This window comes from Stegodyphus dumicola, chromosome 5, assembly GCF_044657685.1.
Source record: "Stegodyphus dumicola isolate Sdum_Otavi_A_Nest chromosome 5, ASM4465768v1".
NCBI lineage: Eukaryota > Metazoa > Arthropoda > Arachnida > Araneae > Eresidae > Stegodyphus > Stegodyphus dumicola.
Window position 1 is genome coordinate 213289633 of NC_140772.1, and position 27625 is coordinate 213317257.

General features: G+C 34.8%; 2 protein-coding genes across 3 annotated transcripts in view; one reads left to right on the forward strand and one right to left on the reverse strand.

Moving 5' to 3' along the window:
* Positions 1-27625, reverse strand: part of LOC118195681 (putative methyltransferase-like protein 24) — a 101059-nt gene that overhangs the window by 68317 nt on the left and 5117 nt on the right. The window contains exons 1-3 of one of the 2 annotated variants that reach the window (XM_085817650.1): positions 5798-5986; positions 4547-4760; positions 1056-1269 (exon numbers count right to left, since the gene is read on the reverse strand). In XM_085817650.1, the coding sequence (XP_085673776.1) occupies positions 1056-1269; positions 4547-4760; positions 5798-5800 (431 nt within the window). In that variant the 5' untranslated portion in view covers positions 5801-5986. Of the gene's footprint in view, positions 1-1055; positions 1270-4546; positions 4761-5797; positions 5987-27625 lie in introns of those variants that run through there. The other variant, XM_085817649.1, reaches the window with a different exon arrangement.
* Positions 7531-27625, forward strand: part of LOC118195680 (putative methyltransferase-like protein 24) — a 77448-nt gene continuing 57353 nt past the window's right edge. Inside the window, exon 1 of the mRNA XM_035367007.2 lies at positions 7531-8715. Within this exon, the coding sequence (XP_035222898.2) occupies positions 8682-8715 (34 nt within the window). The 5' untranslated portion in view covers positions 7531-8681. The remainder of the gene's footprint in view (positions 8716-27625) is intronic.

The window sequence follows — 27625 nt, forward strand, 5'->3', positions numbered from 1 at the left end:
TTCAAAATTGTGTAAAAAAAAGAATTGGGTGTACGAGTATAATTCTCGCATTTTTTAGTTGTTAGCTAGCTATATACAAAGTTATATATTTAAAGCATCTAAAGTTAAAAGTAAATTGGAATCAAAGCAAGGCAATTCCTCAACAATATTAATAACTGCAACCGTGTATAAGATGTTTAACGCAATATGTAAACATACCAAAATTAAAATAAGAATTGATTAGTAGAACAAACTCGAAAAATAAAAATTTGAAAAGGAAACATATACAAACTTACAAAAATATCAAAATTAATCTCCTTTTACTGAAACTCCAATTCAGAACTCATTAGGGGAAAATGAATTAAAGTTTCGTAAAAGTCAATTAATACGTTTCGAAAACACGTTTCGTAGTCCTGGTTCATTTGAGATCAGAAAAAACATGAAAGAAGACTCAATTAAATTTTCATTTAAAACATTAACATTCATATAAAACCGAAAAATCGAATCTCAAATTTATCCAGAATTTTCCCTACACGCTTTTGAAACACTTAGAAAAAAGAATAAAACATTACGTTGTACCAAATTGACTATAAAAAAAACCATAAAATGTTGGAAACATTGACATTATGCAAATTGACCATTCAAAAAAACAAATTGGTCTAAAAACATTGCATGCAAATTCCCTATTTAAAAGCAATTACAAATAAAGAGCAAAACAAACATATTTGAAATTAAATTGTCATTTAAGCAACACTCGAAAACTGTGTGGTCCCCCGATTATGCTAACCTAAACCTTAAATACCAAGAAAACGAAACACTTTTCATAAAGATTTTTATAAATAATAAAATCTAATCTCAGCCTTAAACAGCTAAAAACTGAAAACCTATTTGTTATATACAAAGAAGCGTTTGAAAAAGTCTGTGTACAGACTTGTATTCATATCTTCTTGGGAGAAAATTGGGGGCCACAGTCTATGTATCTGGTTTACCATTTTGTGATCTGCCCTCTATAATCATTAAATCTTCACTGAAAAATTTACATTATTATTTTTAAATAAATATTAAAACATCAATACCCAAAAGAATACACTATGCATTCTTCACTCAGTCCAGGTCCTGGTTCCAGGCATATAACTTTATCACCATCGAGCATTTTATTTCGTCTCTTCTTTCCACCAATGGTTGCCACTGTCAAGCAAGGGGCTTGGGGATGTAGGATGTATCGCATTAATTTATCATAGGATGCTCGTTCTTTTTCACGCAGCACTAGAAAACTGTCGACATTTTTACCTGAAAAAATTTCGAGAGAAATTGATGTTAGAGAGAATAGCAAAAATATTGATTCCAGTTTGCAAAGAATGCAATGAACTGATAGATCTTCATGAGTTATTACGGTTAGAGCTACAAATGGCGTCTTTCACTTTTTACTTATCATCAAACTCTTGTCACCATTTGTATTAGTTTCACATTTTTGACAATTTAACTTATCGAGTTTATAATTTGTAAACAATGTTTTAGTGTGCTATCGTCATCAGTTCGGGGAACAATAACAATAACTGTGAACCTATAACATAAGATACAGAGAGATGTGAAACTCTGACAGTTTTATAGCTTAATAATATTAATAAATAAATAAATAAGAAGAAAATCTGAAAGCTTTCGGCATTTTGTGTTAAGCCCAAACGGGCCTTTTTACTTCCTTGTACGAAGTAAAAACGAAGTATTGTAATCGCGAAAAGTTTCAGGCAGCATATTTCAACGAAAATATCCATTTTGACCGCTATCAAATGCAATTTAAGGATGTTTTTGCGTGATATCTGTACGTAAGGACAGAATAAAAGATTCTTTTCCTCCAAAAAAATTATAAAACTGCCTTAAAATGAATTCTGAAGAGAATTTTTCGTGGCGTCTGTACGAACGTATGTACGTACCTATGTACATACGTATCTCGCATAACTCAAAAACGAGTAGCCTCAGAACGTTGAAATTTTGTATACAGGACTGCTATAATATGTAGATGTGCACCTCGTATTTTGGTTGCAATCGACCGCACCAAACGTATATAAATATGTTTATATATATATCCACTTTGTTACCCGGCTCAGTGATCTCAGTTTCTTTACTCTTATATGTTTATAAATTGTACATTTTTTGCTTTAAAAATGATTGAATTATGTTGTTCTTATCTTCCGGTTAAGGTTTTTATGCCTTTAGTAAATCTGTTTGCAATATTTTTAGAATTATCAACAATATTAAAGTTGTTTAAGTGCCGCTAAGCCTAATATTTTTTTTGAAGGCGGCCATTGCTTGTTTACATTTGAAACAGCAGACTAGTAGATTTGTTGCCAATCTAGAGAAACTTAGCTTCGCAACAGCAAAGATAACGTATTCATTTAATATTGCAAATTAAATCATGCTTAATCCTCTCTGGAGTTTTTTCGAGGAAATAAGTGTTTAAGAGTTACTTCGTAATTTTTAATACAGATATTTTGAGTTTTTATGTATTTTTGCCTTGTCGCGAAGTGAGAACTGAATTAAATGAATGAGAAATACTCAATCGTCTGTGAAAAACTGTTTCTTTTTTGTTTTGTTTGCTTAATTTCTTTTATACATCGTTTTAGCTTTATTATAGTATTTGAATAGAATATGTGGCAACGATTAGATAATTCTTTAAATGATATAAATATTATGCATTCTGAGTTATAATATGAACGAAATATTAAGTATTATATATACTGTTAAGTGAACCTAGCGTCAGAGTGTCGCTATGGTAAACAAATAGAGTGAATTTTAAAGAATGCATTTATTCTATTGTGGTTTATGCGCTGTCGGCGAAGACGATTTAATTCAATCCAATAAGTTTAAATAAAATGCAAGAAAAAATGCGTATAATTTAATATTCCGTACAGGAAGTCATGTGGTGTACACATCAGATTTTTTTATTTACAAACACGTACACGCTTCGAGAGTATTTTGGTTAACTTCATTTTGGACTAAAATTATTTAAAAACAGCATATCTTTAGAGTTTCCAATAGACAGTCTTGCATGCTGGAAATAAAAATGTTTTATTCTCTACAGAGTTGCCACTGCTTGCTTTGAAATTGTTAAATTTTTCGATCAAAAATTCCTCAAAATTTAAAAATTATGAAACCGACATTAAAACAAATTCCAGATTCCGAGGTGCCCATGTTCGGGAGGAGGACTATGTTATTCAGAATTTAATGACTCTAGATAACGTTGCTTCTTCACATTGCGAGAAGCATACACACATTCATGCAGATTCTTCATTCTTTAATTTCTTTAAATATATACAACACAGGGCGATAACATCTGGTAGCAACAATTTGAAAAATGGTACATCGCATTTAATTGATTCAACACAAAATGCCATTTCAAGGCTAATAGCCCTTCTTGGCTAACGCCCCTTTGGGCTAATAAAATAAAGAATTTCGCAGATGGCTTTTGAAACATCATTTTTAACTGCAAATATGCTCAATTTAAAATTATGTTGCGATATTGCTCTAGAAATGAATTTTATGGTGCAAGTGCGAAGAACATGATATTTAATAAATAAACGTAACACACAAAATGTTAAAAAAACGCCCTTTGGACGTAATTTAAAATCTGAAACCTTTCAGATTTTATTTTTATCTTTTTTTTACGTGTATTTTTTATATTATTTAATTACGTTATATGCGATTTATTGAAATGTTGATATAACTTAATGTCTTGTTTTGTGTGTCATATCTATATATTTTGCATTGACATGCCTGCCTAAATATTTCATGTACTGGAAAACTATTCCTCATATAGTCATTTTTTGTAATTAATTTTAATCTGAGCATTTCTGAGAACCATACAATTTTAAAGTGATATATTTAACAAACGCAATGAATAAGAATTTAAAAGAGCTTACATTTTGGTTTCATTAACTGTCGCTAGATGGCGACAAATTAAAACTTATTTAAACTGCGATGCAGTGAAAATGTATTTCCTTTAATGGCCCCTAGATGGCAGCAAAGCAAAATTTATTTAAAACTGCAATTTAATGGAGAATTGTTTCCTTAAGCAAATTTATCATCTGCATAACTGATAGTGAAACAGAGACGTTACGTCTGAAATTGCACCATTAAAAAGATTAAAACCAGGAAAGGTCATCTCTACTAAATATAGCATACTTTTATCTGATAATATCAATGATTAAAATAAACGTTAAATTATAGAATAAATTATAGAATTGAGCTAAAAATGGATCAAACAACGTACATACATGCTATTCTTCTATATAGCATGTATGTAAAAATATGTACGCAAATTTGTACATTTGTACTATACAGTTTTTTTCATTCTAAGTTACTATCAACTGTTTATTATCGTGCGGAGTTTTTTATTAGCTTAAAGAGCATTCCTTCCGATGATTACCTATGCATTAAATTACAGTTTACCTGCATTTCTAAAACTTAAATAATCCTTAGGTAATATTTTTACAGGAAAACTTAATTTTCGATTTCCTTTCAGAGCAGTCTGATGGAAATAATTTGTGAAAACGTTCAATAGATTACTCACCTTTTTGATTCGATTCCCCAAATTTGCACCAGAGTTTAAGATCTGGCAACCAAATGGCGCAATACAGCAGGAAAATTGATACTGCTATCATGGATACATAAGCCGTAAATATAACATACTTCCGAGTCATCAGAATACAGGGACCCACGTTGACAGTCAAGCAGTGTGATCGATGCATCTTCGCACCATACCGGTCTGATACATCCAATTTACCCTAAAAATTAAAACATAGTTAGTTCATAAAAATATTTTCGGTAAAGCAAAATAATAATATTAACAATTTCTTATAAATATCCATTTTGATGCTCATTGCATATATTAAACGTGAAATTTCCCTCTTCAGACCATCAGTGATGTAATTTAATTCAAAACACACAGCATAAAATTTTTAAAAAAATCTAAATGCTTTCAGATTTTACATTATGCCCGAAGGCCATACATTTACATTACATTTTGTGTGTTACCTTTATGTATTAAATATCATGTGTTTCGCACTTAAACCATAAAATTCGATTCAACAGCAATATGGCAAAATAATTTTAAAATGAGCATAACTTTACAATTTCCGATACACAGTCTCACGCGCTGGAGATAAAAAAATGTTTTCTTTTTTCCGTACAGTGTTGCCATTGCTCGCTTTCAAATCCTTGGGTATATTCGTTAAAGTGTTACAAAATATGAAATCGATCATAAAACAAATTCCAAATTAGTGCTTTCAGATGCCCGTATTCGGTGGAGGATAATCGAAATTTGATGCCTGTAGGTACCGTCGTTTTATCACAATGCGAGAAACATACATACATTTAGACAGATTCTTCATTATTTAATTTCTTTAAATATAACAGAGGTTGATAATATTTGATTGCAACAATTTAAAAAGTGAAACAGACATTTAAAGTTTTCGTCGGAAAATGCCAAAACTAAATTAATAGCCCTTCTGGGCCAACACCTTTTGAGTCAATAAGTCTTGCAAGCAAATAAATATTATACCAAAAATTTGTAAAGAAAAAATATGCTACACTGAGATACGTATTATTTTGCAAATTTCCCCCTTGGGCTAATAAAGTTTTAATCAAAAATTATTCAAGCGTATTTTTAATATCAATAACAATTTTTGTTGTTCGTGTTTTATAATGTTATGTAATGCTATAATCTGAACTAAATGTTTCTGACTTACTGTCAAACCAACATACCAGAACTGAATTCCAGTTTTATATAAGACCAAAATGTATAAATAAAATGTTATATTACCATAGCATTTAGTCGAAAAGAAGTTATCGTGGTCTTTCGAAAGATGTCGAATTCTTCCTTAAAACATTCTTGATATATATCCTTATTCTCTCTATTACCATTTCATCTCCAGTGAATTTTCTAATGCGAACTTTGAAATGCGTCTGATAAGCTTGACAGTCGACTAGCACATTAAATTTTTTATTCGCAAGCTGCAAAATGAAAGTGACCAGGATTCCGTCTGTTTGTATTTCGGTAGTAAAAAGCGAAGTCTGGCTATTGTGTGTCACATCAGGTAAATTATGGCATCCCAAACAGAGCTGTACCGGACGAGATACTATTCCTCTGTTATTTATGAAACCGGGATTTTTTAGAGATTGAGTTGTTGCTCTATTGTTGGTATGCGTTCGTCCATCTCCAGAGTGCTTCTGGTATTATTAAGTGAAATCCACTGTTAAGCCTTTTTCCTGCAATCGTTTAATTTTAACTAAATACAAGTAAAATAAAAAAAAAAAATTAGTCAAATCCTACTTAGGTCAACAAAGAAAAATTTACTTTAGTTGCTTTTTATAAACATTACTAACATTTTTTCCTTTCAAATTTATGAAGCTGATGGTGGTCTATAATTTCTCATTCTATCCATCTCTTGCAATGCTACGTTATTGCAAGGAACCTTTCCAGTGAGTTTCGAGCAATCCAGTTCTCCAATTAATATTCTATCTAATAATTTTACACGACTCAAGGCGACATATGCTTGACCTGCTGCGAAGAGTTTTCGTAAGAAGCTTCTCTTGACGCTAATGTTTTCCTATCTCTAATCGTCGCCTGCGTTCTGTTATAGTTTCTTTTCGCATTCTCCGTTTGTGAAACAAGGGACATTTTAAAGGGTTATATTTTAAACATATATTATTATCACGTTAACATAGAAACATGGGGAGAATTTTCGCTGCATAATGGAACATTACATCCGCTTCATTCAACTCTATAAAACTGCAATTGTTTAATTCCATACACTTTAAAAATCTTTAGAACTCTGTCTTACCGTTGCCATTTAGTTTTGTTAAATATCGCAATCCCATTTCTCATAGTTATGTACTATTATTTATAAGTTGTTATAAAATTAATTTTTACAGCAAGTGAGAATTCCTAATAAACGGTCATTATTTGTAAGTCTTATTTAAAATAAATTAAATTAATAAAATAATTATGCTGTCTTTATTTAAAATAAAAACAGCATATCTTTATTTCCGATAAACAGGAATACATAAGTAGGAATTGACTTTAATATGTGAGAAAACTGTATAAACATCAAGTGTCATCTACTACAAGTTTTAGATAACGTATTTGAACTTGAGCGGATGAAAAAAAAAACGTATTTTATTAATTTTATTAATGATTTGAAATTTGAACAAGATATAAGGGGAGTGTGAGCTAATAGTAGGAATTTAAAAAACAGAATTTTAACAAACGAGAATATTGCTTTACAATAGTGCATTATAATTGCTTCAATCTTGCGAAAACTTGAGCGTTATTGTAAATAATTTCCCATTAACATAAAAGAATAATAGCAGCACCTGGTTTATCTTGACTGTGCCGAATGGAAAGAAAGTGCAAGCGCGCGACAGCGCGCTTTTACTCTGAATCAGATAAAAGAATGTCTGGAACAACAAAAGGATGATAAGAAGAATCAAGATGGTAGAATGGGATATTTCACTTAGCCGCCCTCAGTCGGCGAAGAAAGATGTAATGAATTAATAGACAAGCAATGTGAAAAAAAGTTGGTTCAGTAAGGTAGTAGGTCCTTCAAATAATTAACATTCTCGAGGAAAAGGTGAGCATCGCAAAAGAACTGATACAGCTGTTTGGATGTAATAGTACAGAAAGGAAAAAATTTGGTGCAAATTTTTTGATATAATTTTGTATGGTATCAATTTGAAGATCTCTGTGAATATATGAATTTGGGATGAACCAGGGTGCATTAATAATTTCACGAAGGGTTTTGTTTTGAATAACTTGGATCTTTTTTATGTGGGTTTTAGCGGCGTGTCCCCATACCGGACTGGCGTAAAGCAGGTCTAAGAATAGACTTGTATAAACAAGTTTATTGTTGATAGTCAGATTGCTATGTCTGCCGAGGAGAGGACGCATAGTAGCTGTTGAGATATTGAATTTCCTGACGGTTTCGTGTAAATGTTGCAGAAAAGTGAGTTTTTTGTCAAGTGTGACTCCGATGTACTTCACTTGATCCGTCCACTGAATATCGTCGTCAAAGAAGATGGGATTAGGCGGAAGGAAGTTTGTTTGTCCTTTTCTGAAAATAAAGGTTTTGGTGTTGTCAGTGTTAACGTCAATTCTCTACAGCGTCATCCAATTTTCAAGAAGCTCCAAATAGTTTTGTAGCAAAATTTGTATAGTATTGATGGTTGAAGCTTGAAATAGGATAGTGGTATCGTCGGCAAATAAGGCGATAGAAATATGAGATTCTTTTGGAATGTCTTGAGTATAAATATTGTAAAGAAAAGGAGAGAGAACGGAGCCTTGAGGGACACTTGCAGTAATATTTCTAGTAGTTGAGAGGGTGTTTCCAACTTTGACAGCAAAAGTGGGATTGCTGAGGTAAGAGGCAATAAGTCGAATAAAGTGGTTCGGAAAATTGAGCTGAATTAGTTTGAATATAAGTCCTTAGTGCCACACTCTGTCAAAGGCTTTGGCAATATCTAAGAAAATTGCGCCGGTAGGAAATTTGCAATTGAATCCATCAGTAATGTAATTAATGACGAGGAGAAGCTGATGATTGGTGCTGTGCAGATGTCTGAATACACCTGGTTTATCTGAGGTGATGTGAAACGATGCTGTATTTGAAAACTCAAATGACAAGAAAGGCTGCAGCCATTTTTGATCAACTATGACGGAAATAACTTTTTTCGCCATGTCAAATGGTAAGTATCACTTTCAAGCCTTCTTTCTTACTTTAGTGACTTTAAATGAATATAAAAGCAATCAAACGTAAACGTTCAAACTTCTTTTTATGGAAGATTATTAGGGCCGCCTAATTGCGATAGTGGGTAGCGACGTTAACTGCCGTACCAAAGAGCTCGGTTTCGAATCCCGAAAAAGGCATGGATGTTTGTAAATGTATAATATCTTTGCAGCATGGAAGCCCTCTAAAGAGCGGCGAAGTGATAGTCCTCTCGAGAGGTTGGTCGTAGGGAAAGAGGAGTGGGTGAACCTCAGACCCGTGCTCCCGGGCTGCTCTCTTTCAGAGCTGGGGTCGAAAATAAGCAAAGCGGTTCTGCCAACTGTATGGTGATCAAGGCTATTGCCAACGACAGGAGCCATCTTGTAATCCTTGCCACGATAATTTTGTGAACTTGTTCTGATGTTACTAAACGCCGCGTGAGATAACCACTGACCTGACTTTGTTGTAAAAAATCTTACGATGTTAATAGTTATCGTGGCAGAAGGGATTATTTCCTTCATATATAAAAAAAAATCTGATGTGTACACCACATGACTTCCTTGTGCGGAATATTAAATTATACGCATTTTTTCTTCTACTTTATTTTAACTTATTAGATTGAATTAAACCTACTTCGCCGACAGCGCATAAACCACAATAGAATAAATGCATTCTTTAAAATTCACTTTGTTTACCATAGCGACACTCTGGCGCTAGGTTTACTTAACAGTATTATATTTCGTTCATATTATAACTCAGAATGCACAAAATTTATATCATTTAAAGAATTATCTAATCGTTGCCACATGTTCTATTCAAATACTATAATAAAGCTAGAACTATGTATAAAAGAAATTAAGCAAACAAAACAAAAAAGTAACAGTTTTTCACAGACGATTGAGCCTTTCTCATTCAATTAATTCAGTTTTCACTTCGCGACAAGGCAAAAATACATAAAAACTCAAAATATCTGTATTAAAAATTACGAAGTAAATCTTAAATGCTTATTTCCTCGAAAAAATTACAGAAAGGATTAAGCAGGATTTAAATAATAAATGAAGGCGTTATCTTTGTTGTTGCGAAGCTAAGTTTCTCTAGATTGGCAACAAATCCGCTACTCAGCTGTTTCAAATGTAAACAAGAGCAATGGCCGCCATCAAATTAGGCTTAGAGGCACTTAAACAATTTTAAAATTGTTGATAATTCTAAAAATATTGCATACAGATTCACTAAAGACATAAAACCCTTAACCGGAAGATAAAAACAACATAATTCAATCATTTTTAAAGTAAAAAATGTACAATTTACAAACATATAAGAGTAAAGAAACTGAGATTACTAACCCGGGTAACAGAGTGGATATATTTATAAATATATTTATATACGTTTGGCGCCCCCGATTGAAACCAAAATACGAGGTGCACATCTACATGTTATAGTAGTCTTATATACAAAATTTCAACGTTCTGAGGCTACTCGTTTTTGAGTTATGCGAGATACGTACGTACGCACGTACGTACATACGTTCGTACATACGTTCGTACAGACGCCACAAAAAATTCTCTTCAGAATTCATTTTAAAGCAGTTTTTTAGTTTTTTAGAGGAAAAGAGTCTTTTATTCTGTCCTTACGTACAGATATCACGCAAAAACATCGTTAAATTGCATTCGAAAGTGGTCAAAGTGGATATTTTCGTTGAAATATGCTGCCTGAAGCTTTTCGCGATTACAATACTTTCTTTTTACTTCGTACAAGGAAGTAAAAAGAAAAATACATGGGCATACAAAGCGTGCGTATAAGCACAGATATGTTAATTACAGACATTGTCTTGTACAAGTTGCATGAGATAGTTAGGTATAATCATGACAGTTATGTACACATTTAAATATTATCTGATTTCATATTTACAATAGTTTTACTGAGATAATCAAACTTGTAATTCAGTTACACATTGACTGCTTTTTCTATGTCATTTTTAACTGCTTTACAACATTTTTTTTAACGAGTGTATGCAAAATGGATAGTAGTTCTGATGTTACTGTCGAACAAGTGAGATAAATCACAATACAGTACTAACGCATTGTTAAAACAGTAGAGTTATCAGCTTCTTTTCATTTAAAGCATATTTAATATGGTAAACAAAAAGTGAATAGGCTTAAGAGGCGTGGATGAGATTTATTTTCATTTCAGAGCTCAGAGTATTACGTCTTGCTGGCAACAGAGAAAGCGCTAAAAGAAGAAGATTCAGTTTAAAGACTGGAATTTAACTAAACGACTCTTTTTCAAGGGGTGCTATTATTGAATTATAGTATTAGTTCTTAAAACGTCAATTTTTGCCGTCCGTCACAATGTTAACACGTAAATATATGAGTACTTTTATGATGAAAATCATATTTACTTGTAGAGCCATTGGGTTTTCTTTAAGCATTAGACGTGCATTGCTCTCGCTGGGATTCGAACCCTGGACCTCTAGAATATGCGTCGAGTATGCTTGCACACCAGCTACACCACGAAGGCATGCGGAAAGGAGGGAGAAAATACCTTATACACTTCTTCTTTCAATGGGCGACTGGAGATTAGGGCACCCAACTCCCGGCGGCGACGAATTATCTCCCATCACCTTTTAGTTCGGGCGCCACTTTAGACTCATTAGGTTTTATCAAGGAAGAAGAGAGGAAAAATCTGCAATGCCCTCATCGGGATTCGAACCCCGGACCTCCCAAATGAGTGTCGAGTGTGCTTCCAGTTACACCACGAAGGCATGCAGAAAAGTGGGAGAAAATACTTACTTCAATTTTTGCAGCTGAGTGTATATCCGTTCACAAATAAAAATCCTTCTTCCTAAAATTAATTTAAAGTAAATTATGAAATTTTAAGTTTATTTTTTGAAGAAATACCATTACAGAAATAGTGATAATTATAAAACGTCAATGAATCTATAAGCAGCAAAACTTGCGATGCAGTTTAAATTGGATAATAAATTCTGAAACTATTCCATTTTTAATTTTTGACTGGTGATCATAAAAATCAAATTGAATGTTGCAGAAACTTTTTCCATGACGACAATTACAGACATAATCGCTCATAATGATGATGAAGAAATGATTAGTTTCTTTAGGTCTCTAACGATCAGTAAATTGTTCTTCATCTGTAACGAGAAAACATTTTAATCTATTCGAAAGTAACAATTATTGAACTAAAGTCTGCAATTAAAAAGCAATGTTTTTTAATCTTTAATGATTAAAAGAAGGTCTGTTAATTTTGTTTTTCTGTATTCTTGTAAACTTGAGGCATCATTTCCTAAAATTAAACAAATCCTGCATGTGCTTTAAAGATATTTATGAATTTCTTTCTTGAGCTGAGGATGATGGTTCGGTAAAACCACCGAAACTAGTCCTGTGAAAATTTGAAAATATAACGCTGATTTTTTGTTGTTTGACTTCTAAAGTAATATTTGTTCGGTGTGTTATTGTATTTTAATTTTGGTGATGTTAGGGAGAATTTCGCCGTATTTTTTTTTTTTTTTTTTTTTTTTTTTCCCTTTGAGCTACTTACAACTATCTATTTGGCTGTAAGAGCTATTATTAGTCTTCCCGTTCATCTGGCCTACTTATTTAGGCCAGATGAACGGGAAAACTACAAACATATATCACGTGACTTCTTTTTTTTTTTTTTTTTCGCTACAAGAAGCTAGGAAATTAGCGTATGTGAATGTGTATGACCACAAAGATAGTTCTATTATTTTTGAAAAATATTTAGCCAATTAAATTATTGGAAAAGCAATTACATGCTGTCTACTAACATACTTCTTTTCATTTACTCCTTGACTCACTGTTTACCTTATTTTCTAAAAATATGCTTTGCAAAGCGTGGTGACGTGATTTTCATTTCCTTTTCACGTATGGCATTTTTGCCAATCTGCATAGCTACAGCCAATTAATTTTCATCAGCCTTTTAGAGTAAGTCTCATTGTTTTTTGGGGTGTGATATTTTTAAAGCTAAAATTGCTTTTTCCTTCTAACTTAAAAAGCTATTAGAAAAGAAGCGTGTTATCTCGAGGAAACATTAATGCCGTTTAACAGGTTGGAAAAAGATAAAACTATGCCTAAATTTTAAAAATAAAATTGCTTTATGCAAGTAAAAAATAATTTGATTCTTTAATACTTTCTGAAAAATGCAATAAACGAAAGAAAAAAAACATTCTCAACGTGGTACATAACAGCGTACAGTTGATGCGTATTTATCCTACGAAAAAAAAAAAAAAAAAAGACGGTACTTTTCCATTTCCCCGGCGCAAATCTCGCCAAGCAGGCTTTATTGGCGACAACATACAGTATACACATAAAAAATATAAACAAATGTTAGTTTTACGAATTTTTTATGTTTTTAGGGTTTATATTTATTTTAACTAACATTTATTTTAAGTTTAAACTATCTTTCCTGTCAAGCCTTACTTTCCCCTGGAATTGCCAATGCCAGAGTATGTAAATTTTAGTACAACGCGCAAAGTATTCAAATTGTCAGCGGAAGTAATTTGAGTTAAATAGAAGGGAAACGAGTTCGAAAGTGTTCTTTCTTGATTCACGAGTGTGGAGGTTGTTAGGTAGAAAGTTAAGAACCGCGCGTTTCGGCCTGTGTGCTTGCCTCGGCAGATAGTTGAATCTTTCAACTTAATATTCAGAAAGTTTGCTGAAATATCAGCTGTTTTCTTAGAACGCGGTTAGGTTAGTTACGTTTAGAGAGCCTCGTAGGTAGTAACTTGTTATTATTCATTTTTAGTTTCTTATTTTTATTTTACCGCCGGGTCGGCGTAGTTTGTGAGTGTCAAGTGCACGCATCTGTAACTTCTAAAGTGGAATAAACAGGGATTTAAACCCTTCTTAAGAGTTTGTGTGCTTTCCAGTTCATAGCAGTCACTACTATTGTTGCGTGTAGGTTGGGGCCGCGCAACACCACATGTTGAAGGGATAAACATTTTAATATCGTTTAAAATTTTGTAAAAAGCCAATTAATATAGACCATAAATTTGTAAAAAGACATTAATTTAAGAATTTACTATGCTTTTATGGCTCAACATCCTGATTCGCGGGTTCATATCATGTGACTCAAATTATCTCATCTCACGTAAACTACGCTACAAAAATCTAATTCTCTCAGTAATTACCTACATTAATTTCAAGTTAAATATTAATTTGGAACACAAGTTTAAATGTAAGAATTATTTCAATTCGTACGAATAGCTTACTCAGAAATTATGTAAAACAGCAGTGCTTTACTTCGCTAGTGCATTATCATTAGAATTTATGAATTTAACCCTTGACTTTGCCTTTTCTATATTTTCGCCTTCGGATGAGCGGTGTGATGCATCCTAATTGACTTAATTTCCTCGAATTACCTTCGAGCATTAAATTGAGCTATCTGGTAAAAATTCTATGTAATTGTATGCCTGTGTTAAAAGAAACAATCAATCTGATAAGAAATGGCTGCGACTTATTTTGAAAATGAGGGGTAAAAGGTTACCAGCGAGGGTATTCCGTTTGTACCATTATTGGCGACTTTATCGCCTGCGCCGGCAAAACGGGAAAGTACCAAAAAGACAATCCAATCATTTTTTTCGAATATCCTAATAAGCTTTTGTTCCAGTTACACCTTACCTCTATAACTTATAGTTATTGTTAGTTACAAGTGTTTGGGCTTACAAATTGCAGAAATTTAAGTTCTGATTAAGTTGATGTACTTTTTTTTTTTTTTTTTTTTTTTGCTTGTTTGTTTATCCAATGGCGCGAGCACTTGTGTTTTCACCATTCGCCACCCCTAAGCAATGGCGGCTCGTAATAAGCACTGTGGAACTGCAGCACCTCTTATTTCCACGTATTATTATTTTTAATATTTAATATAATGTGCCCTTTAGTCTTTAATTCTTTCTTTATACTTTTACAATACATAATTCTTAAGCTTAATTTCAGTTGCCATCCCTACGAAATTCTTGGTTTGGAAAGGCGCGCTTCACATTTCCAGCGACGTGGTGCTTGGCTGTTCTGCGCGTGCACGCACAGAAAGCAGCACGCAAGCCGGGTAGCGAGAAGAGCACTGTCGCTCTTGCAGTGCCGAAATTCTGGCATGTTGTTGGAAACGTGATTTCTTTTCACTCTGCGCGTGTCGTATTCTTCCACAAGGTGGAACTTCATCATACGGACCATAAACAGAGTTCATGAAAATTTGCAACCTTTAAAAAATTGCCTTACTGAAATTCAGTCAACATCAAATGCAGATCAAACTATTGCAAAAGCAACAGGAATTTAAAAAAAAACTATATGATGATAATTTCAAGTTTTGGTTAGAGCTTTTCTATCAGATGCGTCATGTTGAAATAATATACAACTAAATGCAATTCAGAGAAATGAGTGTGTTGTTTAAAGTTAGCGAATATATAACAAATTTCAAAACTGCTATTTTAGAATTAAGAAACTCAAAGTACTGTAAGAATTTTTCAAAGCCACTGATGGCAGAAGCTAAGGAAATATGTGATTTTATACTATGTATTGATATAATGTACAGGTATTCTTCCACTAAATACTTGGCAGCTGATGCTAAATTGTTAAACAAGACATGCTTCGCTAGTTTTAGGAATGACCATTCTACAGAAGAAATAGTACTGACCACTGAAGTATATTTAATGATTGACAAAGAAAAGCTTGAAACTGAACTAAAAGTATTCTATTGTAGGTCTGATATCCATGAATACTGCAAACGAAACAGATAAAAATTCTCTTGAGAGTGCCCATGACTACATCAGAGGCAGAAAGCTGCTTTTCAACATTTAAAAGAACGAAAACTTTTCTAGGAGCTCTAGGAATTCGGAAAGACTAAATGCGCTTACATTGATTTCAATAAAGAAAAATTTCTTCAGTTGTCATCCAGAGATCAAGGAGAAAATTATTGATCTTTTCGCGCAAATTAAAACAAGAAGAATAGATTTCATTTTTAAATGAATAGGCAAAGATTGAACTGTAACAATTTTGGTTACTTTTCGCGCAAATTAAAACAAGAAGAATGGATTTCATTTTTAAATGAATAGGCAAAGATTGAACTGTAACAATTTTGGTTAAAGTAATTAAGAAATGTTTAATTTTTTTTCTTGTAAGATTTCATGAACTTTCAAAATATTTTTTTTATATATGTTTATTTCCTTTTAGACAATTTTAAAACAAAGGTTAAATTTTTTTGTAACAGCACCCCCACTAATTTTAGCCACGAGCCGCTACTGCTCCTAAGGCCAGAATTGATAGCCATTTTATCGGGGAGACACCTAAACCAGGCGGTCACTGTTGTCTCCTATGAAAGAACGGGCAGTTAACATCCTTGCCTTCTATGGGATTCGAGTACCGCAGTAGGCTCCGCTAACCACTATACCGTCAGGGCGGCAATCTGATATACCTAATAAAATTATTAGCCAGCTTTGAAAGTTTTGTTTTTCTTTAATAACTTCTGCACCGTTTATCCCAATGTTCAAAATTATGTTCTGTGAAACGTCTGTGCCAAAAAATACGCTAACTGGTTAATAGTAGAGCTAGATATTAGTTCATATAAAGAACTAAACGCCATAATTTGCAGAATGTGTTGCGCATAAGGTTATACGTAACCCCTTTAGTAGCCTGGTATAGCTAGACGCAAAACTCTTGAGGTATTTTCTCCCTCCTTTCTACCTGCCTTCGTGGTGTAATTGGAAGCATTTTCTTCTTCTTTCTTGAGGTTGAATCTGTCTGGTATCAGGCACTGTGCTAAATAGCATTTTGTGCCAAACGCAGCAAACCCAATGATTCCTAGCTCTATTTGTTTGAGCCGCCCACTTTGTTTATAAAGTCTGACAGCCCCTTAACAGAGCTCAGGTGTAACTCTTTAGTACTGAGGATACCTAAAGTAGTCAACGTTATAAGAAGCTCAAGGTTAGTAGCCTATTCCTCCGATAAACATTTTTCAGGGTGTCTCTCAATGAATACAACCATCTTGACCACCGTAAGAGCCTCCCTGAAGGTACAGCCTTCAGGTCTGTCTCTTTTGGCAGTCTTCGGGGCTGTATTCTGCTCCATCCTTTGAGATTGCCTTTTTTCTTCCACTTTTCCCCTTGGGCTTTTTCAACCCCAGTACCTTTGGCAATTTGCTGCCCAGTCGGTATAGTGGTAAGGGAAGCTGACTGCGATGCCGAAGGGCTTGGATTTTTTTGTGCTCCGAACATTCTGTTTTTGGTTTTGGATTTATCTGCTTTTCTCCAGAAATTGACTGAGTAACTTGAATGGAGGTCATTTCTACCTCTCTCTCAATGAAGGATTAATTTCTACTCCTTCAATTGATTTCCCCTGGGTTTTCTTGTTTTGAGAAGAATCTACCTTAGAAGTTTTGCCTGCAAAAGCAGAATTTTGTTATATTCTTCATTTTCAGCCATATATAAAGTAGGGAAAAAATACAGGATAAAAAGGGTCCACCCAGTATATCCTATTGTTGGTCCACCCAGTATTCCCTATTGTTGGGTAAGACAAAATACTCTAAAAGTTGCCAGGCATTCTAGACGCTCCGTTAAGACACTAAAACCGCAGTGCCATTCACCCTAGGCACGGGTCGCATAACTCTAGGGTTATGAAAGAAGGTTTGTGGCTTCTTATTTATTATTGGAAGCTATCCTGTCAGATAATACAGGACACTTGGCTATCCACCACCTGCCGACGCACCTTGGTAGCCACTCAAGCCCCAGGAATTGGAAGCATACTCGACGAGTATTCGAGAGGTCCAAGGTTCGGAGTCCCGGCGAGAGCCTATACATTTTTCACATCACCTGCTTCAAACAAACTTAATGACTTTACTATTTCTTCTATAGTTTTGATTTTAAGTAGCTTTTAAAAAGCTAATTTTAAGCTATCTAAAGTGGTCTGAAAATGTTGAAGTTTTTAAAAAGAAAGAAAATATTGATTGTTGCTTTGCAGCAAATTTTATTGAGGTTCCGTATCTTGTATCTCACTTACTGAAAGTATTAATTTAATGTTATATAAATTTTAATGTTTGGGTCTGAATATGCTTTTAATAATTTTTACAAGAATAGTACGTTATAGGTTTCAGCCTTAGCTTACCACATTTGCTATGGGAAAAAAAAAAAAGAAAACCTTCCAATAATCAATCCATTAAGTTTCAGTTCTCTGTCATAAGCAATTCTCATTTAAGGGAAACAGAATTATCAATGATTTCTCATCCGGAAACTTTGAAAAAATTAATGAAACAACTAAAGTTTAATTTTCTTTCATTAAATTTCATTTCTTTGAGGCATCATTGTTAATGTTTAAACATAAAAATCTTATATAGATAAAATTTTGTGCTGCATACTTCATTTTTTGTTTCTTTGCTTAAAGCTGTATTCTTGACATTTCTCTCTCTTCCTAACACTTGACTCTACCTTATTTATTAAGAAAATCAATGATTATGAACATCCATACGCACACATAAAATGCAATGTTTCATTAACGAAATATTTTTCATTTTTTAATGGTTTAGCATAGATGGTATTCTGCCATTCTGGATACTAAATTTAGTGGTTAGCGAAGGTTGATTGCCAATTCGAAACCAAAGACATGGGTTCAATCCTAGAGTATAGCTTGTCATGTGTGTCGCATATCTATATAAGAGTATCGTATTGTGTAAAAATATCAGTTTAAAATGCTTAAATTCTCCCAATTCAGTGCACAGTCTCAGTATAACAGCATTATCAATGTACAATATCAGTGTGTAGAGACATTAGGTTATTTTTAAAGTAGGAGTGATGAAAAACGAGCAACGCCTTCGCCGGGAATCAATGGAATATGCGCCTAGCGTGCTGATCGCTGCACTACGAAGGCATGCTAAGAAGGCGGGCGAAATACCTTATAAGTGTAACAGCATCTTGTACCTGTATGAAACTGTCGTCTTATACCTTGCCACCATATGGCCGTGTACAGTCGAAAGTTTCTACAAAGCTCCCAACGCCGCGCTTCTGGGGCACCAGAGATTTCTTGCGTTGTACAGATTCTGAACGATACCCGAATAGTTCTAGTAAGCCGCCCGGGTGTTTGGACCCCCCAGTCACCTGTAAATATGTGTCTCTCCCTTTCTTGAGAGTGGCAAGAAACGTTAAAGAGTCGATGGGTTCAACCATTCTCGATGAATACCATAGAGACACTGTCCGGCCATTGGTAAAAATATTTTTAGTTTTTGCTACTAAATAGAACCGTCCTGTCAGGTTTTAAATTCCAAAACAAAATTCAGAATTCCACCCCTTAAAACCTTTTCATCAGCTTCGCGTGAATTTTAATTCTGTGATCCTTCACGTATTTTATCAGAAGTATTTCCTCGTTCGCTCCGCCTACAGAACGTCTTTTTGGAAACTTTTTACGCATTTAAGAAATTTAAGTATTCTCATGAATACGATTTCTTGATTTAAATAGTGACGGGAATCTAGAACTTCAGGATATTTTCAATTCAGTTTAAACCCTCAATATAAAAGCAAAGATCACTGATCAATAATTTGATAACAAGATAAAGTTTCGAAGAGATTTAAATAAGACAGGGAGAACAAAAGTGACGCAATAGTTTAAATATATTTTCTGAAATCCGTTCTGAATCCAAACCTAACAGATAAGATAGACGCGTGGAAAAATATTAGTGTCGAAATCACCAGCGAATCATTGATTGGCAATTCATTGAAAGTTCGCAACTTCAAAGAAAATAGCAACACATGGTGAGAAAGAAGGTGTACTTAAAAGAAGAAACGAAAACGTGAAATTTCATTGAGCAGGAAATAGTATAGAAAGTGTCACCTAAAATTTGTGAAGGTAACCTTTGCTTCAATTACTCGTTCTTTACGGAAAGTCATGTAGATTTTAAATGGCAAGCCTCTGGGTACAATAAAGAATCATAATTTGAAATCGTAATCAGAACGTTTGCATTAGCGGATTTGGCTGACGGTAAATCTTACCTGTGTGAAGAGTCAAACGCAATAATTGTCCAAATGGCAAGCTGTAACTGAGATTTAAACGTGTTATCATGCGCTAGAAGACTGTGATTTTTATTAGGTTAAATTAAACTGTGAAATTATCGAAAATATTTTTTTCTTTACACTTAATGTCAAGACAAGTGGACTGTTGCCTTGTAATATTTTTAAGTGGAGATCTCAATACGGGTCTATTAGAGCTAATTTGATTTTTTTTTTCAATGGCGGGCACTTGCCTATAACTGCATTGCCCACTTCTAAGGCCAGAAGTGGTGGCCCATTTATTGTGGAGGCACCTAATAAGCGGCCACCGTGTATTCGTGAATTCATCATTCATCATTCAAGATGTACCTGTATTTATATACAACAGAATTGTCCAACACTAACCTTGTGCTCCAGCTTTCATGTGACTTCTCGTACTCCATTTGTCTTTTTGTGTCTTAAGTGACTATGTGTATGTACCTGTTTTATGTGTTCTCTACTTATGCATTTTACGCATTGTGTTTTGTGTATTGTTTGCTTATGTGTATTTATGTCTTTTTATGGTACGTCTTATTGTATTTTTAGTTTAACTACCTACCATCTGTAACACCACAGCTTGCCTCTTCAATCTGTAATACAATCTTACTAATGCGATTGTAAGGCCATGTACTTCCCTTTGACAACCTCAATAATCTCTTGGTGCAGCCTCGTGTGGCTCCAGGGAGCTTTTGCTGTAGTCAGAGGAGGGCGTGGAACACATACCTGACACCAGGCGTTCCAGTCCTCCGTAACCTACCTACCTACTTACCTTTCTACATCCTTGCCTTCTCCGAGATTCGAAACCAGGCCCTTCAGTATCGCAGTCAAGCTTTCCTAACCATTATACCATCTGGGGGCTGCTAATTTGATTGTATCCAGGGCTTCTATTTTGAATAACTTGAATAATTTCAGTCCCTTCTCAAAAATCTCGTAACGAGGGATCCCTCTGACACCACCCAGGCGGTATAGCGGTTAGGGCAGCCTGACTGCGATACAAAAGGACCCGGGTTCTAATCCAGAAATTATGGATGTAAAAATTGTCTGTCCCTTCACAAGAGGCAATTGTGGCCCATCTATTAGGTGCCTCCATAATAAAGAGACAACCACATCTGGCCTTAGGAGTGGCCAATGCCGGAATAGGTAAGCGCCCGCCATTGAAAAAAAAAAAAAAAAAGAGAGGGGGATCCTTCTAAAAGTAAGGACTTACGCATCGTTGTAAGGTGATCTCTATGATACCCAAGAACTTAATACTGGTGTCGATCTTGTGAAGCCTAGACTCTAAATGACACTATGCATTCATGTTCCCGTTATCAAAAGTTCATGTTCATATATTATTCATGTTCCCGTTATTCATTAGCATAATTTTCTTGCCATTATATTTATTTATTGTAGCAATAATTCTATACATCAGCATATGCAGTTTGAAAATTTAATACACATGCAAAGTACGAAAAAATTATTTTACAGTTGGCCAATCTAAAATAAGTGTATTTTTAATAACATAGACTTTTATAAAAGCGATTACAACAAAATTAATTGCCTAACTAGGTAACAAAATGATGTCTAGTGTTCCAGGGTGTAGCGTAAAACGCCCTCGCTTTAGATGAAGAACAGAATAATATTCGCTCTCATTCAAATGCATATAACTTCTATTCATGTAAATTCCTGTCTCAAAACACAAAACTCTGGGCGTATCAAATCAAATATAACATGCCGGCAATGCTTACTGAGTTCCTTTCTTTAGAACTCACATCCTTTAGAGTGATATTATAAAGGACAATAAGAATAATTCATTGACCGAGAATATTTTTTTCACAAAACATGCAAAACTTCAGACATCATTGCGAAATTTCTGATGCTGTAAAAAGTAATTAATGAAGTTTCTGATCATCGTTAACAAGTTACAGTGCTGTATTTAAAAAAAATTAGCAACCCAAGTTCTAATGGATAATTTATTTTGATTCTTAATTTCCTAATTTATGTCAAATCCACAGGCATTAAAATCCAGATTTAAGCTAATAGAAAAAAAACTTTGATTAAACGAATAAAAGGTAGAACGATATATATTCAGAATGAATATATTTAATATTGTTTTCTAAATTATTCCCTTTATTTCCAAATTTAATGATTTATATATTGGCATAAATTATTTAACAAAACAATATCCGAATCCTTATCAAATATTTCAACAACAACTTAGACAACATATTAACATTCTACTAACAATAACTTTATCACTTGATTATCCTTTTTCACAAGTAAACAAGACATATTTAGAAATAAAGGCTCTTGTAAATAAGTACCGATGATAGGAGGTATTTTTTAAACCTACAGTTTAAACATTTTAGCTGGGAAAGGCTATAGTTTAATTATTTGAGTCATCCTCAAGCATCACACCTATCATTGGGAAAGTTCTTAAAGGTTAATAGCTCTGAAAAACAGCCGGATAATACGTCCCAAGAAGCAACAAATTCCAATTCCTCCAGCTCTCCTACAGATACGAACGGCAACCTAGAATCTTCGGAGAGCCGAAATCAAAAAGAAGATACTCAACGCAGAATTTGAGTAACAACAGACTGGATCACTCCATCTCCATCCCGAAGCGACGAGCTTTAAGTTTCTCAAGCTCCACATCAGATTACAGGAGCATACGACATGACGGCATCTGAACTAAAATACACGGTTTACCAGCGGCCGAGCAGTAAAGTCGCTAAACGCTAGAGTTCGGTGCGGGATTTGAAGTTTGGCGAACAGGCTGGCTGCATGGGCATTTTCGTAGTTTCTCCATGTGTAACGTATATACGAGCCAGTTTTTTTAGTAAGCCCTCCACGAAGGCATCCCTCCTCTTAGGCAGATAGCTCTCGGGTGTTTTGCCACAGTTAAATAAACCAATCCAAACTAAAATTCAGTGGATGATAAATTGTCACCACTGGGATGGTTTCCCCACTTAAAAGGTGATTAGAGAGGGATTATGAAGAATTAAAGTATTCTCTTATGAATAGCCTTGCAATGTAAATGTCTTGTAAGTCCATTTAATGTGAACTCGGTTCCTCATTACTCATGTGGTTCGTAATATACAGGGTGTACCGTAAATGTTGCGACAAATTTCTAGGGTAGGTAGAGCACATCATAAGAACTAAGAATTGCATAGGAACCATGCCCAGAAACGTCAATGTACGCCACCAGAAGGTGCTCTACAAGAGAATGCTAATGGAAAGTGAGGATTACCTCATTCAAACGGTAGCCACCATACGAAAAACATGGAACGCTATACGAATGGAGAGTTTGCAGACATATTCTTAGTGTATAGAAAAGCTAATGGACTGAAGCTAATGGACAATGCGCTGCACACATTTATTGAGAACGCTTCCCCGACAGACATCAGCCACACCACAGTTTTCTTGCACGTCTGCATAAAAATTTGTGCGACTACGGGTCATTAAAGAAGCGGACAAATTTTGGACTGGATGTTCGTAACCATTTGAACAGCTCATTCCCGCATCGATGGATTGGGCGTGGTGAAGCAGTTCCTCGACCCCCACACTCACTGGATTTATCGAGCTTTGATTTCTTTTTGTGAGAAGCCATTAAAAGTGTCTTGTATCAGGATCCTGTTGGGTCTGAAATGGATCTCGTGGCAAGACTCGCCTGCGCGGCTGCTACAATCAAAGAAACTCCCGGTGTATTTGAACATGCTCGGCAATAAATGGTATGGTCCGTCGGTGTCAGGCATGTTTGGCGTCTGGTGGTGCAAACTTCGAGCATTTATTGTAACATTCAAGCTGTCGAAACAGCCTTTGTATTCATGTCCAATAAATGTCTAAAATTAATCAGTCTCTTGTTTTCTTTTAAATCTTCTACCTCTGCTACCACTTACACCTGACATTTCCCGGTATAGGTAACTATGCAATTCTTAATCCTTATGATGTGTCCCACCTCCTCTAGAAGTTTGTCGCAACGTTTACTGTACACCCTGTATCACATTCCTTGCGCCAGTAAATTGAAAAACGTTTTGGAAGTTTGTGACAGTTTGAAAAATTGACTTGCTTAAGGTAGTAATATCAGGTTTGTTTAGATTATTGTGAATGCATGGAAAGTAAGCAAATTAGGCATAGAAACGTCTATTTTATTATTTATTATATTAAATTATGAAAAGATTTGTAATAATTATTTCAGCGTTAGTAACATTTACAGCGATTTATGTCGTATAAAATGGTATCGAATATAAATACCGATAGATAGATGATTCGTTTTAAGCCGAAGACTAAACTCGGATGTCGATAATTGCAAAATACACTATAGTTAATATTATTTTTTTCTTCGTAATGATTATCTTAATGATGCTTTCTACTCCATTTTCCCGTATGGTAAAGTAACCAGACGCCTCCATGCGCATTGTTTGAATATTAGAAAATTGACTACGTTATTGTTCCTGAAAACACAGGTAACAGATGGTGGTAACAGATGGGAATAAACATCGAAGCTCTCATCTTAGAGTATCCCTACAATACGTGCACCACATATGGCCAGGCGAGTTTACATAGACAGTCTGAAATGAAATTTATTTAAAGTTCTTACAAACAAGGTTTAAAGGTCATCTGCGCTCTAGTAAAATATTAAGTTTCGAAGCGAACGTTCAAATTTAAGAGTTTTGTCTTGTAAAGTTTTAATTTTGTGACGCCAATAGTTGATCTAATAAAAAATTTCGACCGCTGCCCAGTGTTCATTACTGAATACGTAATCATGCATGCACAATGCGAACAAGTCTTGTAATGTGTTTTCGCGAACTGTTGTACTTATATCTATGTGGGGTAGTTTTGCTTTTAGAATAATTTTATTTCAAGTGTATATTTGTACAGGCTTACTGTAGAGTAGATAGAATTCTTACAGAAGATTTGTAGGGTCCTCGAAGTAGAAACACGAAAAATGAATTATATTTTAGACGGGATTCCAGCCCAAGATCTGTCACCCGTTAGACAGATAAGCTACTAGTTATATCATGACTAGAGAGGAAGGGTAGCAATACAGAAAGTGAAAATTCCTTATATATTCTCAGAATTTTACTAACCATAACAAAAGGAGCGTCTTCAGAAAGCAAATGAAAAATAAATTAATCCAAGATAAGTGTGAAAAGTACTATTTTGCTGTGAAAAATGAACATGGCTCAACATATGCTTGCTATGGCAAAAACTATTCATGGAAATTCATTAAAAAAGGTGGAACCTTGGTCGTTGTTATATTACAAAACACAGGTCATTTAGTGACAATTTTTTTCCTCGTTTTTTAAGAAGAACAGAAAAATAAACTTCTCTATTTAAATCTTTGCAACAACAACAAATTATAACGTCGGTGGCGATTCCCAAGACACAGCGACGACAAGAGAATCATAAAACATTCTTTTACATAGTTGGCAAATATATGAAACCATTCCCTAAAATCGTGAAAGAATGCTTAATCAATGCTTCCAAAGTACATAAAATTGATAAATTTTTGTAACGAATATCAAATAATTACGCAAATTAAAACATTCAGTCCCTCAAATTCTACCGGTGTTAGGATAAAATAAAATATTACAAAATGCATTTCTGATCACATACGAAAATTTGTAAAGTAATACACATTTTAGATTGGCCTTTGATTTTAGCACAGACATTTCAGCAACGTCGCAACGTTCGATTATCGTCAGTTAATGCATTAAATAGAATTTAATTCTAAAGGTTTTTCTAAAATTTCTTCCTATAAAGAATCAAATCAGAGGCGATGATTACTTCGATATTATTAGAACATTAAAAAGAATTACACTGCTAGCCATCCAAAATGCAGCACCAAGAAGGAATCATCCAAACAGTTTGAAACTTGCAGTATATGCATACCGCAATGTAATAAGCAAATGAATTACGATTTCAGCGCTCAACGCACATCATGAGCGATTGCAGCGCTCCTTACAATGCGTATACAAAGGAAGGAGAGTCTGCCGTTTTGAATGACATGAAACATGAATTTTTTTCTCGTAAGACATTTTGCGTGTGCAGCTTCAATAAGCCACATAGAGAAACATGAGCATCATTCGAGCACGTTTCTGAGTTCGACCGAATCGTTAAATCGAAGAATCGTTGCATACCAAATTGCGGATCAACCGTCTGGGAAATCGGTCATCGTGTCGGACGTAGCCAAGCAATAGTCATGCGTATGTGAATGGATGCAGGAGGGAATGACTGACGGACAGGAACAATTGCAACCGTCTCGTCGCTCTACTCCATAGGAAGACAGGTATATTGTGCGCATGGCACTGATGGAGCGTGCTGCTATATTCGCATCATATCACAATGCATGCAGTCTATAACACGACCATCGGTGTCTGCAATGTCGTAAAATATTTCTTCATTAAATTACCAAAGTAAGGAAAAGGACAGTTTCTTACCTTGTCTTCTTGATAATGTCTTGATAATGCCCAGCATCATCATAGGCTTGATTAATTCATAAAGAGATTGTACACGAAATTTTAAACGAACACATTTATTTTATACATAATAATAATTAAATAAAATTCATTAGATTTTTCATTCATAGTAATTAGTCAATATGAGTTTTAACACTGTCCTTACAGGTCCATATGAAGGAGTGAGAAGACAGGAAAGTAAAAGCGTGTCACTCAGTTAACTATTCCGCAGCGCACCCAGATTACATCGTCTATCGCTCTATTGGCGACTGTTCATCACTGCAGACCATCACCCCTACTTGATGGACAGCATATCCATCTGCAGTAATTCTTGAAGTCTATCGAAGACAGGCTTGCCTAGTGGTTTGGTTAGCAAGTCTGAGATCAAATCGGAGCTTCTGCAGTAGTCTACCCTTAGGATGACGTTTTGTTGAAGTTCACGCAAGTAGTGGTATTTGACGTCTATATGTTTTGTTCTGGAACTATTTTTCTGTGATTGTGAAAGGATTGTGAAAGTCTGATGCATGACTTGTTATCTTCAGAGACAGTAGTCTGTAGATTTTGTTCCAATCCTAAATCTTCAAGTAAATTTAAGAGCCAGTGTGCTTTTTTAGCTGTATTAGCTGCTGCAACAGCTACTTCAGCTACAGCTGCTTCAGCTACAGATAATGCAATGCAGTTTTGTCTTTTGCTGCTCCATGCAATACAGTTGTTTCCTCGTTTGAATATGTATCCGCCAATGGATTTCTGGTTGTTCTGTCATTTCCCCATTTTGCATCTGAATATGCAGTTAGTATAGGTTCTTGAATTTTGTTAAATACCAACTTCAAGTGTATAGTTGTATTTAAGTATCGAATGATCTTTTTGACAGCATTTCAATCTATTTTTCGAGGTTTTTTTACTCAGTAGATTTTCCCGCGTAATGCTGGCGGGGGCGCTCCAACAACCAAATTTACTTCCAGGCTTATAGAACCACACCTCATGGTGGTCTCAGTTCGCGGCTCCGTCGACCTGTTTAGCCATGAGGAATGAGAGAACTTTTTAATCCGTCGCCCGTTAAGTGTAGGACGAGGCGGCGGTGTAGCTGAGATATTTTTTAGTTCTCAAGTGGGCACCTTTGTCTGATGACCACCTCCTCCCTAATACGGAGGCATCAAGGGGTTCAGACCCGGTAGTACGGCCATCTAGGATCTGTGGAACCGGTAAATTAATTGTGCGTACTCAGTAGACTGATGGCTCCTGCTATATCGTGCTTTTTTAGTTTTGATTATTAAACTATGAGGTATCTTATATCATACTGCAACCCGAGTAACACAGCAAACATACCTGTGTGAAGTTGGCGGGGGGATGAGTATTAAGGGTTTACAGTGTCAAAAACTGTGTCTGTTAACCTTCTGCGTCATGCTGCATTTTGTATT